Source organism: Oryctolagus cuniculus, chromosome 18 (genome assembly GCF_051225735.1).
Source record: "Oryctolagus cuniculus isolate XC-2025 breed Fujian yellow rabbit chromosome 18, ASM5122573v1, whole genome shotgun sequence".
Taxonomy (NCBI): Eukaryota; Metazoa; Chordata; class Mammalia; order Lagomorpha; family Leporidae; genus Oryctolagus; species Oryctolagus cuniculus.
The window spans coordinates 79261082-79278030 of record NC_142884.1 but is presented as its reverse complement, the minus strand read 5'-3'; the positions used below and the strand labels follow the sequence as shown (position 1 = coordinate 79278030).

Here is a 16949-nt window from a genome sequence, read left to right as displayed (position 1 = left end):
GAAGCCCCCTGGGATGGTGGTAGGCCCGGCCAATCAGAGGCGCCGCAGCGTCCTGACCAATCAGAGCCAGGCGATGCGGAAGTGGCGCAAGGCCGGCGCCGCCGCGTCCCGGAGAGTTCCGCCTCCACGGCCCGGCGTCCGAGGCGGAGGGGAGCTGGGTCGGGGCGCGTTCGGCCAGCGCGGTCGCGAAGCCGTGGACGCCCCCGGGCCTCGCTCCCCGCCGCGCCCCTCTCCCCTCCGCGGAGCGCTTTCCGGGGGCGTCGCCCTCACCCCGCGAGTGCCGCAGCCCCCGGTGCGCGCCAGGCGGCCTCCGGCGCGTTCTTGCCGCCGCCCCGCTGGCGAGGACCCCGCGGCGTGGAGTGGAGCGGAGCGCCGGGAAAGGGCGCGCAGTGCGCTCGGGAGTTCGAACCTGGCCCTAAGGTAGGCGGTGGCCCCTCCGTGTGAGTGAGAGGCCGAGAGACCGCCCGTCCGCTGGCCCGCCCCAGATGGCCGCGGCGCGAGCTGGGCTGAGGAGGAGCCGGGACCCGCCGCCCGGTTCTGGGTGCCGGGCGCGTCTTGGTGGAGCGGCTGCAGGAGGAGTCACGTCAGGGCCGCAGTCGAGGCAGAGTGCTCGGCCCGCTTCCAGGTGGCCTGGGGGAGCCAGCGTGGCCGAGGGCCTGCCGCGGCCTTCACGGACACCGTGAGGAGAAAACCCGCCATCTGCCCTTCGCGCGGCTTGGGCGCACCCACGGGAGACGCTGGCCGCATGAATGCTGGCCGGGCGCCCTCTCACCCCGCGCGCCCACGGGAGACGCTGGCCGCATGAATGCTGGCCGGGCGCCCACTCACCCCTCACACCCACGGGAGACGCTGGCCGCACACCCACTCACCCCGCGCGCCCACTCACCAATCACCCACGGGAGACGCTGGCCGCATGAATGCTGGCCGGGCGCCCTCTCACCCCGCGCGCCCACGGGAGACGCTGGCCGCACACCCACTCACCCCGCGCGCCCACTCACCAATCACCCACGGGAGACGCTGGCCGCATGAATGCTGGCCGGGCGCCCTCTCACCCCGCGCGCCCACGGGAGACGCTGGCCGCACACCCACTCACCCCGCGCGCCCACGGGAGACGCTGGCCGCATGAATGCTGGCCCTCCGCGTCATCCCCAGACCCTCTCCATGCTCCGGGCACAGACCCTGCCCACCTCCAACACCTCCCACGCCAGCTCCGACTTGTCTTCAGGCAAAGCTGCCCTAACCCGCACGTCCACCTCGCCTAGCTGGTTCTAACAGATACTGGGCAGGGGTCCAGCACTGCTCAGAACTGAGTTAGCCGGAAAGAAAGTGCACGTTGAAGACTTGGCTGCACAAACCAAAGCCGCAGAAGCCAACTTTATCCATACTCACTTCTCTTGAAAAATATGTAAAACAGAAAAGGTTAACTTCTCGTGCAGAATTCTGTGGAGAGTATCAGCTTTGCACTGGGCGAGACTGAGGAACAGTTTTGCAGTTGACTTGTACAGAGACTCGCTGGTCTAAGTGCTGACAGGCACGGAAGTTCACAGATAAAACTGCCCAAGATGGGGCCGCCGCCTGCAGTGCTGGTATCCCATATGGGCACCAGTGCGAGTCCACCTGGGAAAGCAGAAGAGGGCCCAAGTCCTTGGTCCCCTGCACCTGCGTGGGAGACCCAGCACCTCCTGGCTCCTGATCCGAGCAGCTCCGGCCATTGCGGCCATCTGGAGGGATGAACCAGTGGATGGAAGATTCTCTCTCTGCCTCTGTTCTCTGTAACTGCCTTTCAAATAAACAAACAAACCTTAACAAAAAAAAAAAAAAAAATGCTTAAGAGCTTTTGGCTGGGTTTGGCCCGCGCCAGCCCCAGTCTGAGTCTTCAAGAACTTCCAACCTAAGAGTGTGTCTTTCAGCATCTGGAACTCTTTCAGGTACATACTCTGGATAAGGGGAGTTTCTATTTTCTATAATGAGGTTCAGGAAGTATTGACAAGGTCTTGTTAAGAGGTAGGTAGATGGCCAGCACCGCGGCTCACTAGGCTAATCCTCTGCCTTATGGCGCCAGCACACCAGGTTCTAGTCCCAGTAGGGGCACCGGATTCTGTCCCGGTTGCCCCTCTTCCAGGCCAGCTCTCTGCTGTGGCCAGGGAGTGCAGTGGAGGATGGCCCAAGTGCTTGGGCCCTGTACCCCATGGGAGACCAGGAGAAGCACCTGGCGCCTGCCTTCGGATCAGCGTGGTGCGCCGGCCACAGTGCGCTGGCCGCAGCAGCCATTGAGAGTGAACCAACGGAAAAGGAAGACCTTTCTGTCTGTCCACTCTGCCTGTCAAAAAAAAAAAAAAAAAGGATCCCGCTTGGGAAGCCCACATTCCACATCAGGGTGCCTGATTCGAGTCCCAGCTCCTCTGGTTTCTGCTAAAGTGCGTCTTGGGAAGTGGCAAATGATGGGCCAAGTACTTGAGTCCCTGCCACCATGTGGGAGTCTAGGATGGCGTTCCATGCTCTTGGCTTCAGTCTGGCCCAGCCCTAGACGTTGTGGGCACTTGGGGAATGAACCAACGAAGCATCTCTCTCCATCAGTGTGTCTGCCTTTCAGACAAAATGAAAATAACCGAAACTTAAAAAGATTTGAAAGTTACAGAGAGGAAGAGAGAGGGAAGGAGGGAGCGGTGTCTCCCAGCTGCTGGTTCACTCTCCATATGGCCTCAGTCGTTGGAGCTGGGCAGTGTGAAGGCAGGGGCCAGGTGCTTGTTCCAGGTCTCCCACGTGGGTTCAGGGCCCAAGCACTTGGGCCACCATCGGCTGCTTCCCAGACGCATTAAGGAGCGGATGGAAGATGCAGCAGCTGGGACTTGACTCACTCTGGCGCCCGTATCAGATGCTGGTGCTGCAGACGGCACAACTGTGGCCCTCCAAAACATTTTTTAAATGTTTACTTATGAGTATAGATCAGAGTAGAGGAAAATGACCAGTACTACAATACTAGAGCTTAAATAAGGAAGACTCTTTCATTTATTTGAAAGGCAGAGTTAGAGCGATCTTCCATCTGCTGGTTCACTTCCCACATTGCTCCAATGGCCAGGGCTGGGCCAGGCTGAAGCCAGTGGGTGGAGTCCCAAGGCCTTGTGCTGCTTTCCCAGCTGCATTAGCAGGGAGCTGGATCGGAAGTGGAGCAGCCAGGAGTCAAACCAGCGCCCATGTGTGAGGCTAGCATTGGAGGCGGCAGCTTAACCCCTTACACCACAACACCTGGCCTGGGTTTTTTTTTGTTGTTGTTAAAAAGATTTGAGGCCGGCGCCGTGGCTCAATAGGCTAATCCTCCACCTTGCGGCGCCGGCACACCGGGTTCTAGTCCCGGTCGGGGCGCCGGATTCTGTCCCGGTTGCCCCTCTTCCAGGCCAGCTCTCTGCTATGGCCAGGGAGTGCAGTGGAGGATGGCCCAGGTGCTTGGGCCCTGCACCCCATGGGAGACCAGGAAAAAGCACCTGGCTCCTGGCTCCTGCCATCAGATCAGCGCGGTGCGCCGGCTGCAGCGGCGGCCATTGGAGGGTGATCCAACGGCAAAGGAAGACCTTTCTCTCTCTGTCTCTCTCTCTCTCACTGTCCACTCTGTCAAAAAAAAAAAAAAAAAAAAAGATTTGAAAGCCACAGTGACATGGAGAGGAACAGATAAAGAGATCTTGCATTTGCTGGTTGACTCCTCAAATATCCGTAAATGTTGGCACTTGGTCAGGCTAAATCCTGAAACCAGGAGCTCACCATGTGGGCGGTAAGGGTCCAAGAACTTGGGCCATCATCCACTGACTTCCCAGACTGTATTACCAGAGAGATGGATGGGAAGCAGAGCAGCCAGGACTTGACCCAGTGCGTCAGCATGGGACGCAGCGGCACCAGTGGTGGCTGAACCCGCTGCAGCACAAAGCTGAGCCCCATGTGTTTCTGAGGCTCCCTGTGGTCCTGTTCAGTCTTCACATCACTTAGAACACGCACTTGTTTCCACAGGGAGTCCTCAGACACGCAACTCAAGAAGCACTCAGAGAATTACATACTCACACACTTTTTTCTTTTTCTTTTTTTTTTTTTTGACAGGCAGAGTGGACAGCAAGACAGAGAGACAAAGAGAAAGGTCTTCCTTTTGCCATTGGTTCGCTCCCTCAATGGCCACTGCGGCTGGCGCACTGCGCTGATCTGAAGCCAGGAGCCAGGTGCTGGACTAGAACCCTGTGTGCTGGCGCCGCAGGTGGAGGATTAGCCTATTGAGCCGCGGCACTGGCCTCAGGGCTATTTTTTTTTCTTTGACAGGCAGAGTGGACAGTGAGAGACAAAGAGAAAGGTCTTCCTTTGCCGTTGGTTCACCCTCCAATGGCCGGCACACCGCGCTGATCCGATGGCAGGAGCCAGGTACTTCTCCTGGTCTCCCATGGGGTGCAGGGCCCAAGCACTTGGGCCATCCTCCACTGCCCTCCCGGGCCACAGCAGAGAGCTGGCCTGGAAGAGGGGCAACTGGGACAGAATCCGGTGCCCTGACCGGGACTAGAACCCGGTGTGCTGGCGCCGCAAGGCAGAGGATTAGCCTATGAGCCGCGGCGCCGGCTAGGGCTGTTCTTACGATGGAGCTGAGACGAACCCAGTTTTTGCCACAGGTTCTTGGGCTAAGGCCTGTTCGTGTCCAGGACCCCAGAGGCAGTGTGGGCAGCAGTGTGGTTTCAGCGCGAGGCCACTGACTCACTCCATCAGCCGAGCACCAAGGTGACCAAATGCGACGCTGAGCCGACTGAGGACAAGTGCTTGGAGCCAGGCCTCACCTCAGCAGCTGTGCAGTACCCACCCCCCTTGCAGGCTGCACACCACTGGGCTCTCAGGAAACAACTCTGCAAATGAGACACAGCCCAGCTCTGTGGGGAGAGCACAGGGTGGGGAGGTAGGCTGTACCGGCTTTAGAACCAGTAGGGGATGCTACCGAGGGCAAGGACATAGCCAGCAACCTCCCAAACCAGTGCTGACCTTAGGTCACGGATCTGGAGAACTGGGGAAAAGCCCCATGTGTCCTCTCAAGAAATGCAGAGGGGCCAGTGTTGTGTAAAACAGGTTAAGCAGCTGGCGCTGCGGCTCACTAGGCTAATCCTCTGCCTGTGGCACGTGCACCTCCGGTTCTAGTCCCGGTAGGGGCGCCGGATTCTGTCCCGGTTGCCCCTCTTCCAAGCCAGCTCTCTGCTGTGGCCCGGGAGTGCAGTGGAGGATGGCCCAAGTGCTTGGGCCCTGCACCCCATGGGAGACCAGAAGCACCTGGCTCCTGCCATCGGATCAGCACGGTGCACCGGCCACAGCGGCCATTAGAAGGTGAACCAACGGTAAAAGGAAGACCTTTTTCTCTGTCTCTCTCACTGTCCACTCTGCCTGTCAAAAAACAAAAACAAAACAAAACAAAAAAACCCAGAAACAAAAACAAAAAAGTTAAGCTGCAGCTCACGCCAGCATCCCACACTGGGGCAACAGTCGGATGCTCTGCTTCTGATCCCGCTCCCTGCTGGCATGCCTGGAAAGCAGCAGAAGACGGCACAAGTACTTGGGCCCCTGCCACCCAGGCAGGAAATCTGGATGGAGTGCCAGGCTCCTGGCTTTGCCTTGGCCCAGTCCCTGCTGTTGCAGCCATCTAGGGAGGGAACCGGTGAATGGAAGATCTCTGATGCCCTGACTTGCAAACCAAAAAACCCAAAAAAATGGTGCAGCAGGTAAAGCCCCTGCCTGCAATGTGCCGTGCCAGCATCCCACAGACACCAGTTCACGTCCCAGGTGTGCCACTTCCAAACCAGTTCCTTGCTAATGGCCCGGGAAAAGCAGCCGCAGATAAGCCAAGTGTTTGGGTTCCTGCCACCCACGTGAGTGACCGAGATGAAGCTCCTGTCTTTCGCTTGGCTCAGCCCTGGCCATGATGGCCACCTGGGGAGTGAAGCAGAAGATGGAAGACCTCTAACTCAAAAAACAAATAAAATAAAATGAAAAACACAGAGAAACCAGCCACAGCTGCCCACCCTCAGGTGTCCACACAGCTGTACCTGCAGGAGCCTTGCTCCGGCACCGGACGTGCTGCTGTCAGGGGGGGTCAGCATCTACAGGTCCCAGTGCCAGCACCAGCAGGGGAGGTGACACGCGAGCAAGCAGGAGGCAAGGATGAGTGCTCACCACATCCAGAGCGACTTGAGGAACCAAGGCCACTGCTGGTGTCCCGGTCCCTTTATTCAAGTGTGGCTTAGACCCCAGACCCATTCCACAGGGGCTTTTCTCTTGTCTGCCCAGCTGGAGGAGGAACTGAAAACAAGAGTGTGGTCCAAGCAGGCCGCAGGGCTGAGTGGGAGCTGAGAACCCAGAACAGGCGTAGAGTCCTTATCCACGGAATTTATTAGCAGGGTGTCGACAATTCCCAGGCTGCTGGACAGGACCAGTGCAAGGTCCCTGATGCACAGCTGCTCACAGGGCGATAGGTGGCAGTGTTTGAACTGTCAGGAGCTCAGTGCCGGGCCCCCAGTCTGACCCTGCTGGAAAGTGGGCACAGTGACAGGGCCAGTGAGGATGAGGACAGCCCGCTCAGAGGGCGCTTTCATCGCGGAGCCGTTAGCATTCTGAGGGAGACACAGGAACGGAGACGGGCGCAAACAGGGGGCTGTTCAGCCTGGCTGCCGAGCTGCCCCGGTCGCCACAGCCAGGCAGATGGCATCCTGGGAACGGAGAACTTATCTGCATGCTGGCAGCAAGCACTGACACTTCCCCATAGGGGAAACTGAGGTCCACAGGCAGCAAGCTCAACCCACACGCCCGCCAGCCTCTGATCTCGGCTGGAGTCTCCTGGCTCACTGCAGGTGCATGGCTGCACCGCTCCCACTATCTGGGCCACGACGGCTCCTGCCCCTGCCCGGGGGGCTGTGGGGCCGCGTCCTCCTCCCCCAAGGCTTGCTTGTCCCTCTGGGCGTCGATCCACCTCTGCGGAGCAATCATCTTCTTCGGCCCGTGGGGCGGTGGGCCAATGAGGGCCTCAATGTCCTCATAGTTTATCACTTCCTTTTCCAGAAGGGCGTTCGCCAGCTGAAAAGAACAAACCCGGCAGTGTGAGTCCCCAGCAAGACACAGACAAGAGTCTTTGAGAACCGCAAGCCCAAGACGCGGCCGCACGACAAAGCGCCCTGTGTGCCAGGGAGGTGGCGGCGAGGCGGGAGGGCCTGTCTGAGAGCAGGACACTCGTGGGTGGGTGGACGGGCCACTTTCCCAGGAAGCAGAGGCAGGAAGGCAGCTCAGGCGAAGAATCACCCCCTGTCTCCACCTGGAAGCTGAGGTTCCAGCTGCAAGCCTCATTAGCTTTTCCACCCCCTTCGAAGTCTCTGCTTCCTGGCAATGGTACTTTCCTGCACCAATCGAGGTGCGTCTGTCTGGGGAGAGCGGCTGACACTGAGGCATGAGGGCGGAGGGCCCTGTGCTCCGGGGACGAGGGATTTCTGTGCCTCCACACTGCCCCGGGACCATGATGGTGGCTCAGTCCCGTGAAAACAACGCTGCTGGTTTGTGACGGAAGCACTCGTCCACGTTTTCTAAACAAAATGGCGAACGCTGAAATGGGCAATTTACCTGTGGCTGCAGGCTCACCTGCTCTGCTCCGAAGGCCCAGGAACCCACGTGACAGCCAATGAGCTGCCCAGCCAGCAGCCTGCCTCTCCCCCTCCTCCCCATTATACAGCAATGGCCCCAGCTCTGTGTGCATGGGCCCTGTGTGCAGTGGGCTCCTGGCTCCGTGTACACCCTGTGTGTGGTGAGATCCTGGCCTCAGTCTGAGGCTCTGCACGGCTTGCAGCTACTGGAGGCTGCCGGCTGGGGCCCACTCTGAAGACCTGGAACCACCATTCTCGGCCTCACAGAGAGCTGCCTCCCTTCAGAAATGAGAGGAAGTGAAGGAACCACCACCCTCCAGTTGCTCCACCCGCCTGAACGCCCAAGGCACAGCCGGCCTCCTCTGCTGTGTCAGGGGCTTCTCCCCAGCTCCTCTGCTCAGCTCAAAAACATCAGACAAAGCCTGTGGGGGGCACTGGACGAGCCAAAAGAAACAGTCAAGGTCAAAATATTGAACCAGAACAGTCTGGAAACTCACAGCCCAGAGGAGACATGAGGACATGAAAGGACAACTGGGTGTCTGGACAAGCGAGAATGAAGCGGACTCCAGTGGACTGCAGTGTGTCCCTGCTGGGTCACTGGTGAACAAAGTGGTGGACAAAGCACTAACCCAGGGCTGGCACTGTGGCACAGCAGGTGAAGCCACTGCCTGCATGCCAGCATCCCATATGGGCACTGGTTCAAGTCCCGGCTGCTCCACTTCCAATCCAGCTCTCTGCTAATGCACCTGAAAAAGCAGTGGAAGATGGGCCAAGTGCCTGGGTCCCTGCACCCACGTGGGAGACCCAGAGAAAGCTCCTGGCCTCTGGCTTTGGATCAGCCAAGCCCCGGCCGTTGAGGCCATTTGTGGAGTGGACCTGTGGATGGAAGACCTCCTTTTCTCTCTTTTTCTCTTTCTCTGTGGCTCTGCCTTTCAAACAGATGGAAAGACCAAACAAAACAAAACAAAAACCACACAAACAGAAAAACCCAGGGAAACTTATAAGGACGCAGAGTCTGGAGGAGTGTGTGGGGGCTCTGTACTGCACCTGCAACTTTTTTCTAAGTCTACAACACAACATTTGCTTTAAATTTTCAGGGAAAATGTTTAAGACTTGGAGAAGGATGAAATGCATGAGACAGTGCTACGATGGCTGGGTCGGGCAGTGGTCACGCGTGTCGGGTGTTCTGTCTGCCGTGAACTGTGCATAGGAGACTCGAGAAGAGCAGGAGGGCGCGGGTCTGGTGAGGCTGGTCAGCTGTGTCAGCCTGGCCGGTGCATGGTCACACTCACCGCCTGCAGCTTGTCCAGGTTGTCCAGCAGCACCTTCTCAGTGTGTCTGTAGGCCTGGGCCACCAGCAGCTTTGCTTCCTGCCAAGGAGAGGGTGTCTGTCACTGACCAACACGTGCAGACTCAGCACCTGTGTTCTGATCCCAACATCGAAGGGCAGGCAGGAAACACAGGTGCAGACCACGCCTCCTCTCTCCTAATGAGCGGCCCAGGAAGGCCAGCTCAGGATGCCTGCACACCAGGCGGCCCTGTCTGTCCTCTGCCACACCAAGCTACCCCTGAGTGCAAGGGCGGCTGGAGGTGCCTCATGACAGGCCCCCGGGTCCAGTCTGCAGATTCTTAGACTCACATCGACAGTTTCGTGAGAGCCATCTAGGACCTCACGCAAGAAAAAGAACTTCACAGACGGAAGAGACAACACAGCCCAGGCCTGCAGCAGAGCGCTGGGCTCCAGGTGGCTGCGGCTGAGGTAGCCAGTAGCTGGAGGGCCTTGGGCAGCAGACCCTGTGGGCAAGGGGTGTGGTGGTGGGCCTATGCAGACTCACGTGGTCCATCATCTGCTGGAGGCCCTGGCTGAAGGGGCGCCGTCCGATGCCCAGGAGGCCCTGCTGTGCCTCGGGGAAGGAGATGGGCCCGATGCCAGGGGCCATCCCGAACTGCTTCACCATGGAGTATGCAATGCCTGTGACCTTCCTAAGGTCATCCTGCGCCCCTGGAGGGTGGGGTCAAGAAATCAGAACTTGATACTCATGGGACGGGCGCTGCACTGCCCACCCGCTTCATCTCCACGAGTGCTCCTGCTGTGCCAGACCCATCTCTACCAGTGCCTGTTCCTTAAAGGACTCTGAGGAGCTGGTGCTGTGGCATGGCATGGGGTGGCGCGGCCGCCTGTGACACTGGCATCCCACGGGGGCACTGAGTCCTGGATGCTCCTCTTCCAATGCAGCCCCTCCTAGTGCACCTGGGAAAGCAGTGGATGCTGGCCCGAGTGCCTGGGCCCCTGCACCCACATGGGAGACCTGGACAAAGCTCCTGCCTTCGTTGCGGCCATTTGGGGAATGAACCAGCAGACAGAGACCTCTCTTTCTGTCTGTATCCCTTCCTTCAAGTAAATAAATAAATCCTAAAGATGAAAAACAGAGTCTTAAAACTTTAAGAAATGTTATTTTGCTTAAAAACCAGTTACTGAAGGTGAATTTGTGGACTTATTTCACAGCAGTGCCTAGGCTGAAGTACAGGCATGTGTGAGGCAAACCAGTTAACCTTACGACCTGCTGGTCCCTGGGCCAGGCCAGGCCCCTCCCCTGTCCCCTGCCCCCTTCCCTGACATCCAGAGAAGTAAAGATTTAGAGCAGCAAGGGCTTCAGTATTACTGTTTGGTGCAGCCATCACCACTAGGTAACCATAAAGGCATGTGTAGTCTGCACATACGTGGACGTTTCTATATGGTTATTTTTAATATTTTATTTATTTACTTGAAATGCGGATATTTCTCCTCCACTGGTTTAATCCCCACATGTCCACAGCAGCTGCAGCTGGGCAAAGGCAAGCCAAGAGCCAGGAATTCCACTTGGGTCTTCCATGTGGGTGGCAGGGACCATCCTCTGTCGCCTCCTGAAGTGTGCATTAGCGGGACACTGAGACTGTAAGCAGGGTCGGGACCAGAACCAGGCACTGTGACGTGAGGTGTGGGCATCCCAAGCAGCATTTTAACCTCTCCAAATGCTTGTCCTGTGTAAAGTTATTTAAAAAGCCATGCTTAGTTCTAAACCTTTGACCACAGCTCATCTTTTAAAACATACCTGATTACCTCCAAACCACACCTTCATCACACTGATTCTCTCCGATTCTACCCCGTGCGCCCCAGAGCAGTGCAGCAGTGCAGGAGGAGCACCGAGAGCACTCAGACTGCACGGGCTGGCTCCTCACCGGAGGTGACCTTGTTGAAGGAGATGGCCTCGGACGCTCGGCCGCCCAGGGCCATGCACATGCGCTCAAACAGCTGCTCCTTGGTGAACAGGTGCTGGTCTCTCGGCAGCATCTGAGCAAAGCCCAGCGCGGCATTTGTCCGTGGTGCGATGGAGACCTATGGAAGGTCAAGGTGGCCTGAGCTCACAAGGACACTCGCTTAAAGGGAAGTGGGGACAAGGTGCGGCAGGGCTGCCCCGGGGGTCCTAGAGCAGGAAGGCAAATGTGTACCATCTCAGCTTTGCATGCAGGGAGAGCCCTAACGTGGAAGAGGCCTCGCTCACAGGAGCAGAGGGGTTTCCAACGGGGGCCCTTGTCCACACACTGTCAGGGTGTGTCTTCCTCGTGTGCTGACCACACAGCAAGTCAGAAGGGAGAGGCTGACGTGGACAAGTCCCACCTCCACCTGCACAGCTGCACTGGAAACACAGAGAGATCACAAGGGAGCAGGTCTCGTGCTGGCCCAGCTGTTTCTGAGCGCCAGGGCAGCAGGAAGCCCATGCCCACGAATGTCCTGAGTCTACAGCTAAACTGCCAGTGAAATGCGGTCAGCAAAGGCTCTGGTGAGCAGGGCACCACAGCAGCAAGGCAGGTCAGAGCAGAAGAGCTGGGACTCGAATCGGGCTGACCTGGGACCTACCGGCTGGAGCAAAGCCTGCCCCTAAACGCTCTGTGAAGTCGAGTGAGGAGCTCCCGGGGAGCATCTGGCTCGCCTCACGGCACGCAGGCACGGAGCAGCAGCGCATGCTTTGTCTCCCTGAGTCTCCTCAACGAGAAGCAGGGGGACCAGTCGGCTTTGTGACGGCTTCTCCGAAAGACGGCACAGACAACACCGATGGCCGAGCTGGCCTCCGTGTCTGCAGCTGCCTTTGCCAGCGTGCCTCCAGCCACCCGCAGGGCTCCTCAGCACCTCCACGTGGGGCCGCTGGTCTCTGCACAACTACAGCCCACACCCTCAGCAGTGAAGATGAAGCACCCACATCCAAGGGTTATGTTTTCCCTAAAGGGGCCATGAGGACCCCTGGTCACACACCCACGTTTCTGGAAGCTGGTGACAACACAACCGTTCGATGGAAACAAATGTGCTCTCCGGGCAGGCACTGAGGTGCAGCAGGTTAAGCCACCACATGGGACGTCTGCATCCCATACCAGAGTGCCTTGGATCAAGCCCTGCCTTTGCTTCTGACCCAGATTCCTGGAGGCAGGGTAATGGCTTAAGTACCGGGGTCCCTGCCATCCACATGGGAGACCTGATAGAGTTCCTGACCGCAGGCTTTAGTCTTGCTCAGTCTAAACTGTTGTGGGCATTTGGTTCCGCAGTGAACCAGCGGATGAAAGATCTCTTTCTCTCACTCTTTCAGATTTTAAAAATACGTACAACGGGGCTGGCACTGTGGCATAGTAGGCTAAGCCTCCATGTCCTGCTTGCTCCACTTCCAATCCAGCTCTCTGCTGTGGCCTGGGAAAGCAGTGGAAGATGGCCCAAGTCCTTGGGCCCCTGCACCCACGTGGGAGACCTGGAAGAAGCTCCTGGCTCCTGGCTTTGGATCGGCCCAGCTCTGGCTGTTGAGGGCATTTGGGGAGTGAAGCAGCAGATGGAAGACCCTTCTCTGCCTATCTCTCTCTCTCTCTCTCTGCAGCACCACTTCTCAAATAAATAAAATCTTTAAAAAAATAGCTAATATATACATTACAAGATGATTTCTAAATCATTCTTTTAGAAAAAGGACAAACTGCATTTGCTTCTTCTCAGTATCAGGACTCATTTTAGAGCTGACAGTAAGCATGACGCTGCTCATTTGGCATCTGAGGGTGGAGGGGACAGTGAGCCCAAGTCGCACACCACTTTGAGTCAGGCACCTAGCAGCTGAAGCCACAGCAGAGACGTGGACACACAACCCAGCCCTGGTTGCTGCCCACTGTCTGGGACAGCTGCTTCCCAGCCCGTCCCCCGGCTTGCGAGGAGGCAGGCGAGCCCAGGGCTCACCTTCATCACAGCCTCGGTGTGTTCCAGCAGCCAGCCGACCAGCGCGTGCCCCGACTCGTGAAACGCAACCACCTTCTGCTCCTCCTTTGACAGGATCTTGCTCTTTTTGGCAGTCCCTGCAAGAAGGCCCAGGGTCAGTGTCCGGGTACTGCACACCCAGTGGGCGAGCCAGGCTCTCCTAGCCTGGTGCTACTTCCACCTGTGCTGCCAGAGCAAGTCCTCTCCCCACAGCCTCACCGCAGCCACCACTCCTGACAACACAGTCCCAGGGGCACTCGTGAGGTGGAGAGCTGACGGGGCACATGGCGCTTCTAGCAATGCAGTCCTCGTCGACAGGAGTGCCCCCTCCTGGGACCCAGAGAGGGCCGGATTGGAGGGCAGGCTCCCAAGTCCCGGTTCTGGGCTCACTAACCTCCCCTTGGGAGGTGACACCCGTAGCGGGAAGACAGTCCCTGTATCACGTTTCCCCAGCTAAAAGTGTTGCTGAGCCCCATTCAAAGCCTAAACACCCCTAAGTTTCCAAAGTCCACAATGTGAACAAGCTGTAAGGTCAGATGTGTGGTACGGCCTGACACTACACTTGTCTACCACCACTTCCTGTAAGACTACAGATCCTGTGTTAGACACTGGCGAGGACAGCAGACACCTCAACTAGAGCTGTCTCCAGGGAACACAGGCCTTACTACTGAGCTTCCCTGAACACAGGCTGCAATGCATTTCCAGTACAGCACAGGTACAGGCGTCCATGCTAGGAGTGGGGACAACCGGGCGTGTGCCCTAGGAGTGGCGACAAGCTCAGGCGTGTGCCCTAGGAGTGGGGACAATCGGGCGTGTGCCCTAGGAGCGGGGACAATCGGGCATGTGCCCTAGGAGCGGGGACCAGCTCGGGCGTGTGCCCTAGGAGCGGGGACCAGCTCGGGCGTGTGCCCTAGGAGCGGGGACAATCGGGCATGTGCCCTAGGAGCGGGGACCAGCTCGGGCGTGTGCCCTAGGAGCGGGGACCAGCTCGGGCGTGTGCCCTAGGAGCGGGGACCAGCTCGGGCGTGTGCCCTAGGAGCGGGGACCAGCTCGGGCGTGTGCCCTAGGAGCGGGGACCAGCTCGGGCGTGTGCCCTAGGAGCGGGGACCAGCTCGGGCGTGTGCCCTAGGAGCGGGATCAGCTCTGGCCTCCTACCAAGAGCTGGGATCCATCAGGCAGAGTGCACAGGCCTCCCTCTGCAGCCTGGGGAGAGCCCAGCAGGCCTGTGGGTGCAGACTGCCCCTGGGCTGGAGCTCGGCCTCTCTCCAGGGTCAGGTGGGTTGGGAAGGCATGTCCTACTCCTATTTGAAGAACGAGCCTGCTCTGACATAAACCTGCTGGGTCGGTCTTAAACTAAAGAAAGCCAAGTCTACTGTATAGACACAACCTACCAAACTGAAAAACGTTCCATTTCTTCTCCAATAATACCTTGCCACTTAATTAAATCACACGACAGCCAGCCTGCATCAGGCCCCACCTGCAGCCGTATCTATCTTGATTTTGGATAGGACTGGCCTCAGACTGAGCATCTCTGGGTTCGAGCCCTCCTCAGAATGCAGGCCCCGACAAAGGGGTATGACGGCCATACCAGCAATGACACGCTCCACGGCATACTCGAAGTTCAAGGTGTGGACGGACGTGTGTCCCTCTCTCGCGGCGTGCAGGGCAGCCTCATTGCAGATGTTGGCGATGTCCGCACCTGTCAACATGTACCATGGGCCCGGGCAGAGGACGGGGCATGTGTGCCCCTCCCTGCCTGATCTCAAAGGGACAGGGAGGGAAGGCTCTTGCCGACAGCAGACCAGGGGACGAGCAGCCCGAGGAGAACAGGGGCAAAGTTGGGGGGAGAGGTGGCCAGGAGGCAGGGGGTCGCCGCACTGCACTCGATGGAGGCCACGTCAGGCTGCCACTAGGGATGCACGTGCCCCATTTCAGAGCCGGTCCAAGTCCTGGACACTCTGCTCTGCCCATCCAGCTCCCAGCTAGTGCACCTCAGAGGCAGCAGATGGTGGCTCAAGTGCTCGGGCCCGCCACCCATGTGGGAGACCCGGATGGAGTTCTGGTCTCCTGGCTTCACCCGGCCCAGCTCTGGCTGTGTGCACACTTGGGGAGTGTACCAGGAGATGAAAGATCTCTCTCTGTCTGCCTTTTTTTTTTTTTTTTTTTTTAGTATTTATTTATTTACTTGAAAGTTGAAAGTCAGAGTTATGCAGAAAGAGAAAGAGAAGGAGAAGCAGAGAGAGAGAGAGAGAGAGAGAGAGAGACAGACAGACAGACAGACAGATAAAGAGGGGTCTTCCATCCGTTGGTTCACTCCCCAATTGGCTGCATCAGCCGGAGCTGCGCCGATCCGAAGCCAGGAGCCAGGAGCTTCTTCTAGGTCTCCCACGTGGGTGCAGGGACCCAAGGACTTGGGCCATCCTCCACTGCTTTCCCAGGCCACAGCAGAGAGCTGGATTAGAAGTGGAGCAGCCGGGACTAGAACTGCACCCATATGGGATGCTGGCAATGCAGGTGGTGGCTTTATCTGCTACACCACAGTGCCGGTCCCCACTCTGCCTTTCAAATAAATACCCCCTAAAGAAGCAACAGACCAAGCACCGTTCCCACCCACTGCAGGCCTTCCTGTCTCTCTCCGGTGTGCACTTCTCCCTGTAACTGAGTACCAAGCTTCCCCACATATTCCTAGGCTTTCGCCCACATAACACTTCACACAGGCACCACTGGACAGAACACTCAGGTCCATAAGACGCGAGTTAATGACTTTAAAAGAGGTGGTGTCACAGTAAAAGGCATTTTCATTTACATTAAGGTTGCCAGTGAGGCCATACAGAAACTATGTGGGACTGTGAGGGGGGCAGGGAGGTCTCACGGATGCACAGAAAAGACCTGAAGGACAGTCCCCAAGACACCACAGCCAACACAGCAGCCAGTCCCACCGTGCCTTGAAGGCAGGGCCACAGGGAGGCACACCTGCTGCCTTGTGGAGTCAACGCCCCCGGTTTCCCACCCATAGGGAGGAAGAAGTGGCCTCCACGTCATTCGCACATCCTGCTGCCCTCCATGGGGTCTCCCCTGGGAGGTGTGTCACGACCAGGGCCCCAGAGAAGCCTGCGGGGGCAGGACCTACCGCTGAATCCTGGGGTCAGCTCTGCCAGACGCTGGGAGTAGAAGCTGCTGGCCTGCGTCAGCTTCAGACCCTTCAGGTGCTGCTCGAAAATCTCCCGCCTCTCCTGCAGGGAAGGGGGGGGGGAGACGTGGAGCTCTAACCCCACACTGTGACGCCGGGGGGTGGAGGGTGGGGGGGAGACCCGCCTCTCTTGCAGGGAAGGGGGGGGGAGACGTGGAGGAGCTCTAACTGCACACTGTGACGTGGGGGGGGGGGGCGTGGAGGAGCTCTAACCCCACACTGTGACACGGGGTGGGGGGGACCCGCCTCTCCTGCAGGGAAGCGGGGGGAGACGTGGAGGAGCTCTAACCCCACACTGTGACGTGGTGGGGAGAGGCCCACAGGAACCTCTGGGGAAACCAGTTTAGAGCCACAAGCAGCATTTTAAAAAGAAAAAGAAAAAATCAATAGAACTTAAGGTGAAACACAACAGACACAGCAGGGGTCTACTAAATGTCTCCTACACACTCAGAGTGACAGCCTCCCAGGGGAGCCCTGGGCTTGGAGGGGCGAGGCCTCGCCTCTCTCCTCTGTGTGGGATCAGCGGCAGCCCGAGACCCAGAGGGCAGCCAGGTGCACCAGCCCTGCTCCCTGCACTGCAGCTGACGGTGGCATCAACAAACTCAGGGCTTAGTCCCCCACCCAGGGCTTCAACAAAGGCCCTGCGACTGGGGGGGCTGCCCATGGGAGGCTTGAGAGGGCGGCAGCCATGGGACAAGAGGCCCCAGGCCACCAGGACCTGCCCCTCCCCACTTCCACGGGCAGCTGCACAGCACTTGAGGGCTGGGGGACCTGGGGCTCCCTCAGAGCTCGACAAGGAAGGGAGCCCTGCAGGAACACGTTTTCTGGGGCTGGTGCTATGGTGTGTAGGTTAAGCTCCACC

The 16949-nt window shown here is 58.3% G+C and overlaps 1 protein-coding gene and 1 long non-coding RNA gene across 3 annotated transcripts in view; one reads left to right on the top strand and one right to left on the bottom strand.

The window, feature by feature from the left end:
- Nucleotides 1-122: 122 nt before the first annotated feature.
- LOC149121047 (uncharacterized) lies at nt 123-12582 on the top strand. Its single transcript, XR_016225044.1, has 2 exons — nt 123-420; nt 12254-12582. It is a non-coding gene; the product is annotated as an uncharacterized LOC149121047 (long non-coding RNA).
- Nucleotides 6185-16949, bottom strand: part of SPG7 (SPG7 matrix AAA peptidase subunit, paraplegin) — a 39964-nt gene continuing 29199 nt past the window's right edge. Inside the window, exons 11-18 of one of the 2 annotated variants that reach the window (XR_011384135.2) lie at nt 16028-16130; nt 14486-14596; nt 12880-12995; nt 10854-11010; nt 10400-10655; nt 9470-9636; nt 8927-9004; nt 6185-7077 (exon numbers count right to left, since the gene is read on the bottom strand). Coding sequence is in view for 1 of the 2 variants with exons in the window: in XM_008252191.5 (XP_008250413.4) it covers nt 6877-7077; nt 8927-9004; nt 9470-9636; nt 10854-11010; nt 12880-12995; nt 14486-14596; nt 16028-16130 (933 nt within the window). In the remaining variant the exon portion in view is untranslated. The remainder of the gene's footprint in view (nt 7078-8926; nt 9005-9469; nt 9637-10399; nt 10656-10853; nt 11011-12879; nt 12996-14485; nt 14597-16027; nt 16131-16949) is intronic. The other variant, XM_008252191.5, reaches the window with a different exon arrangement.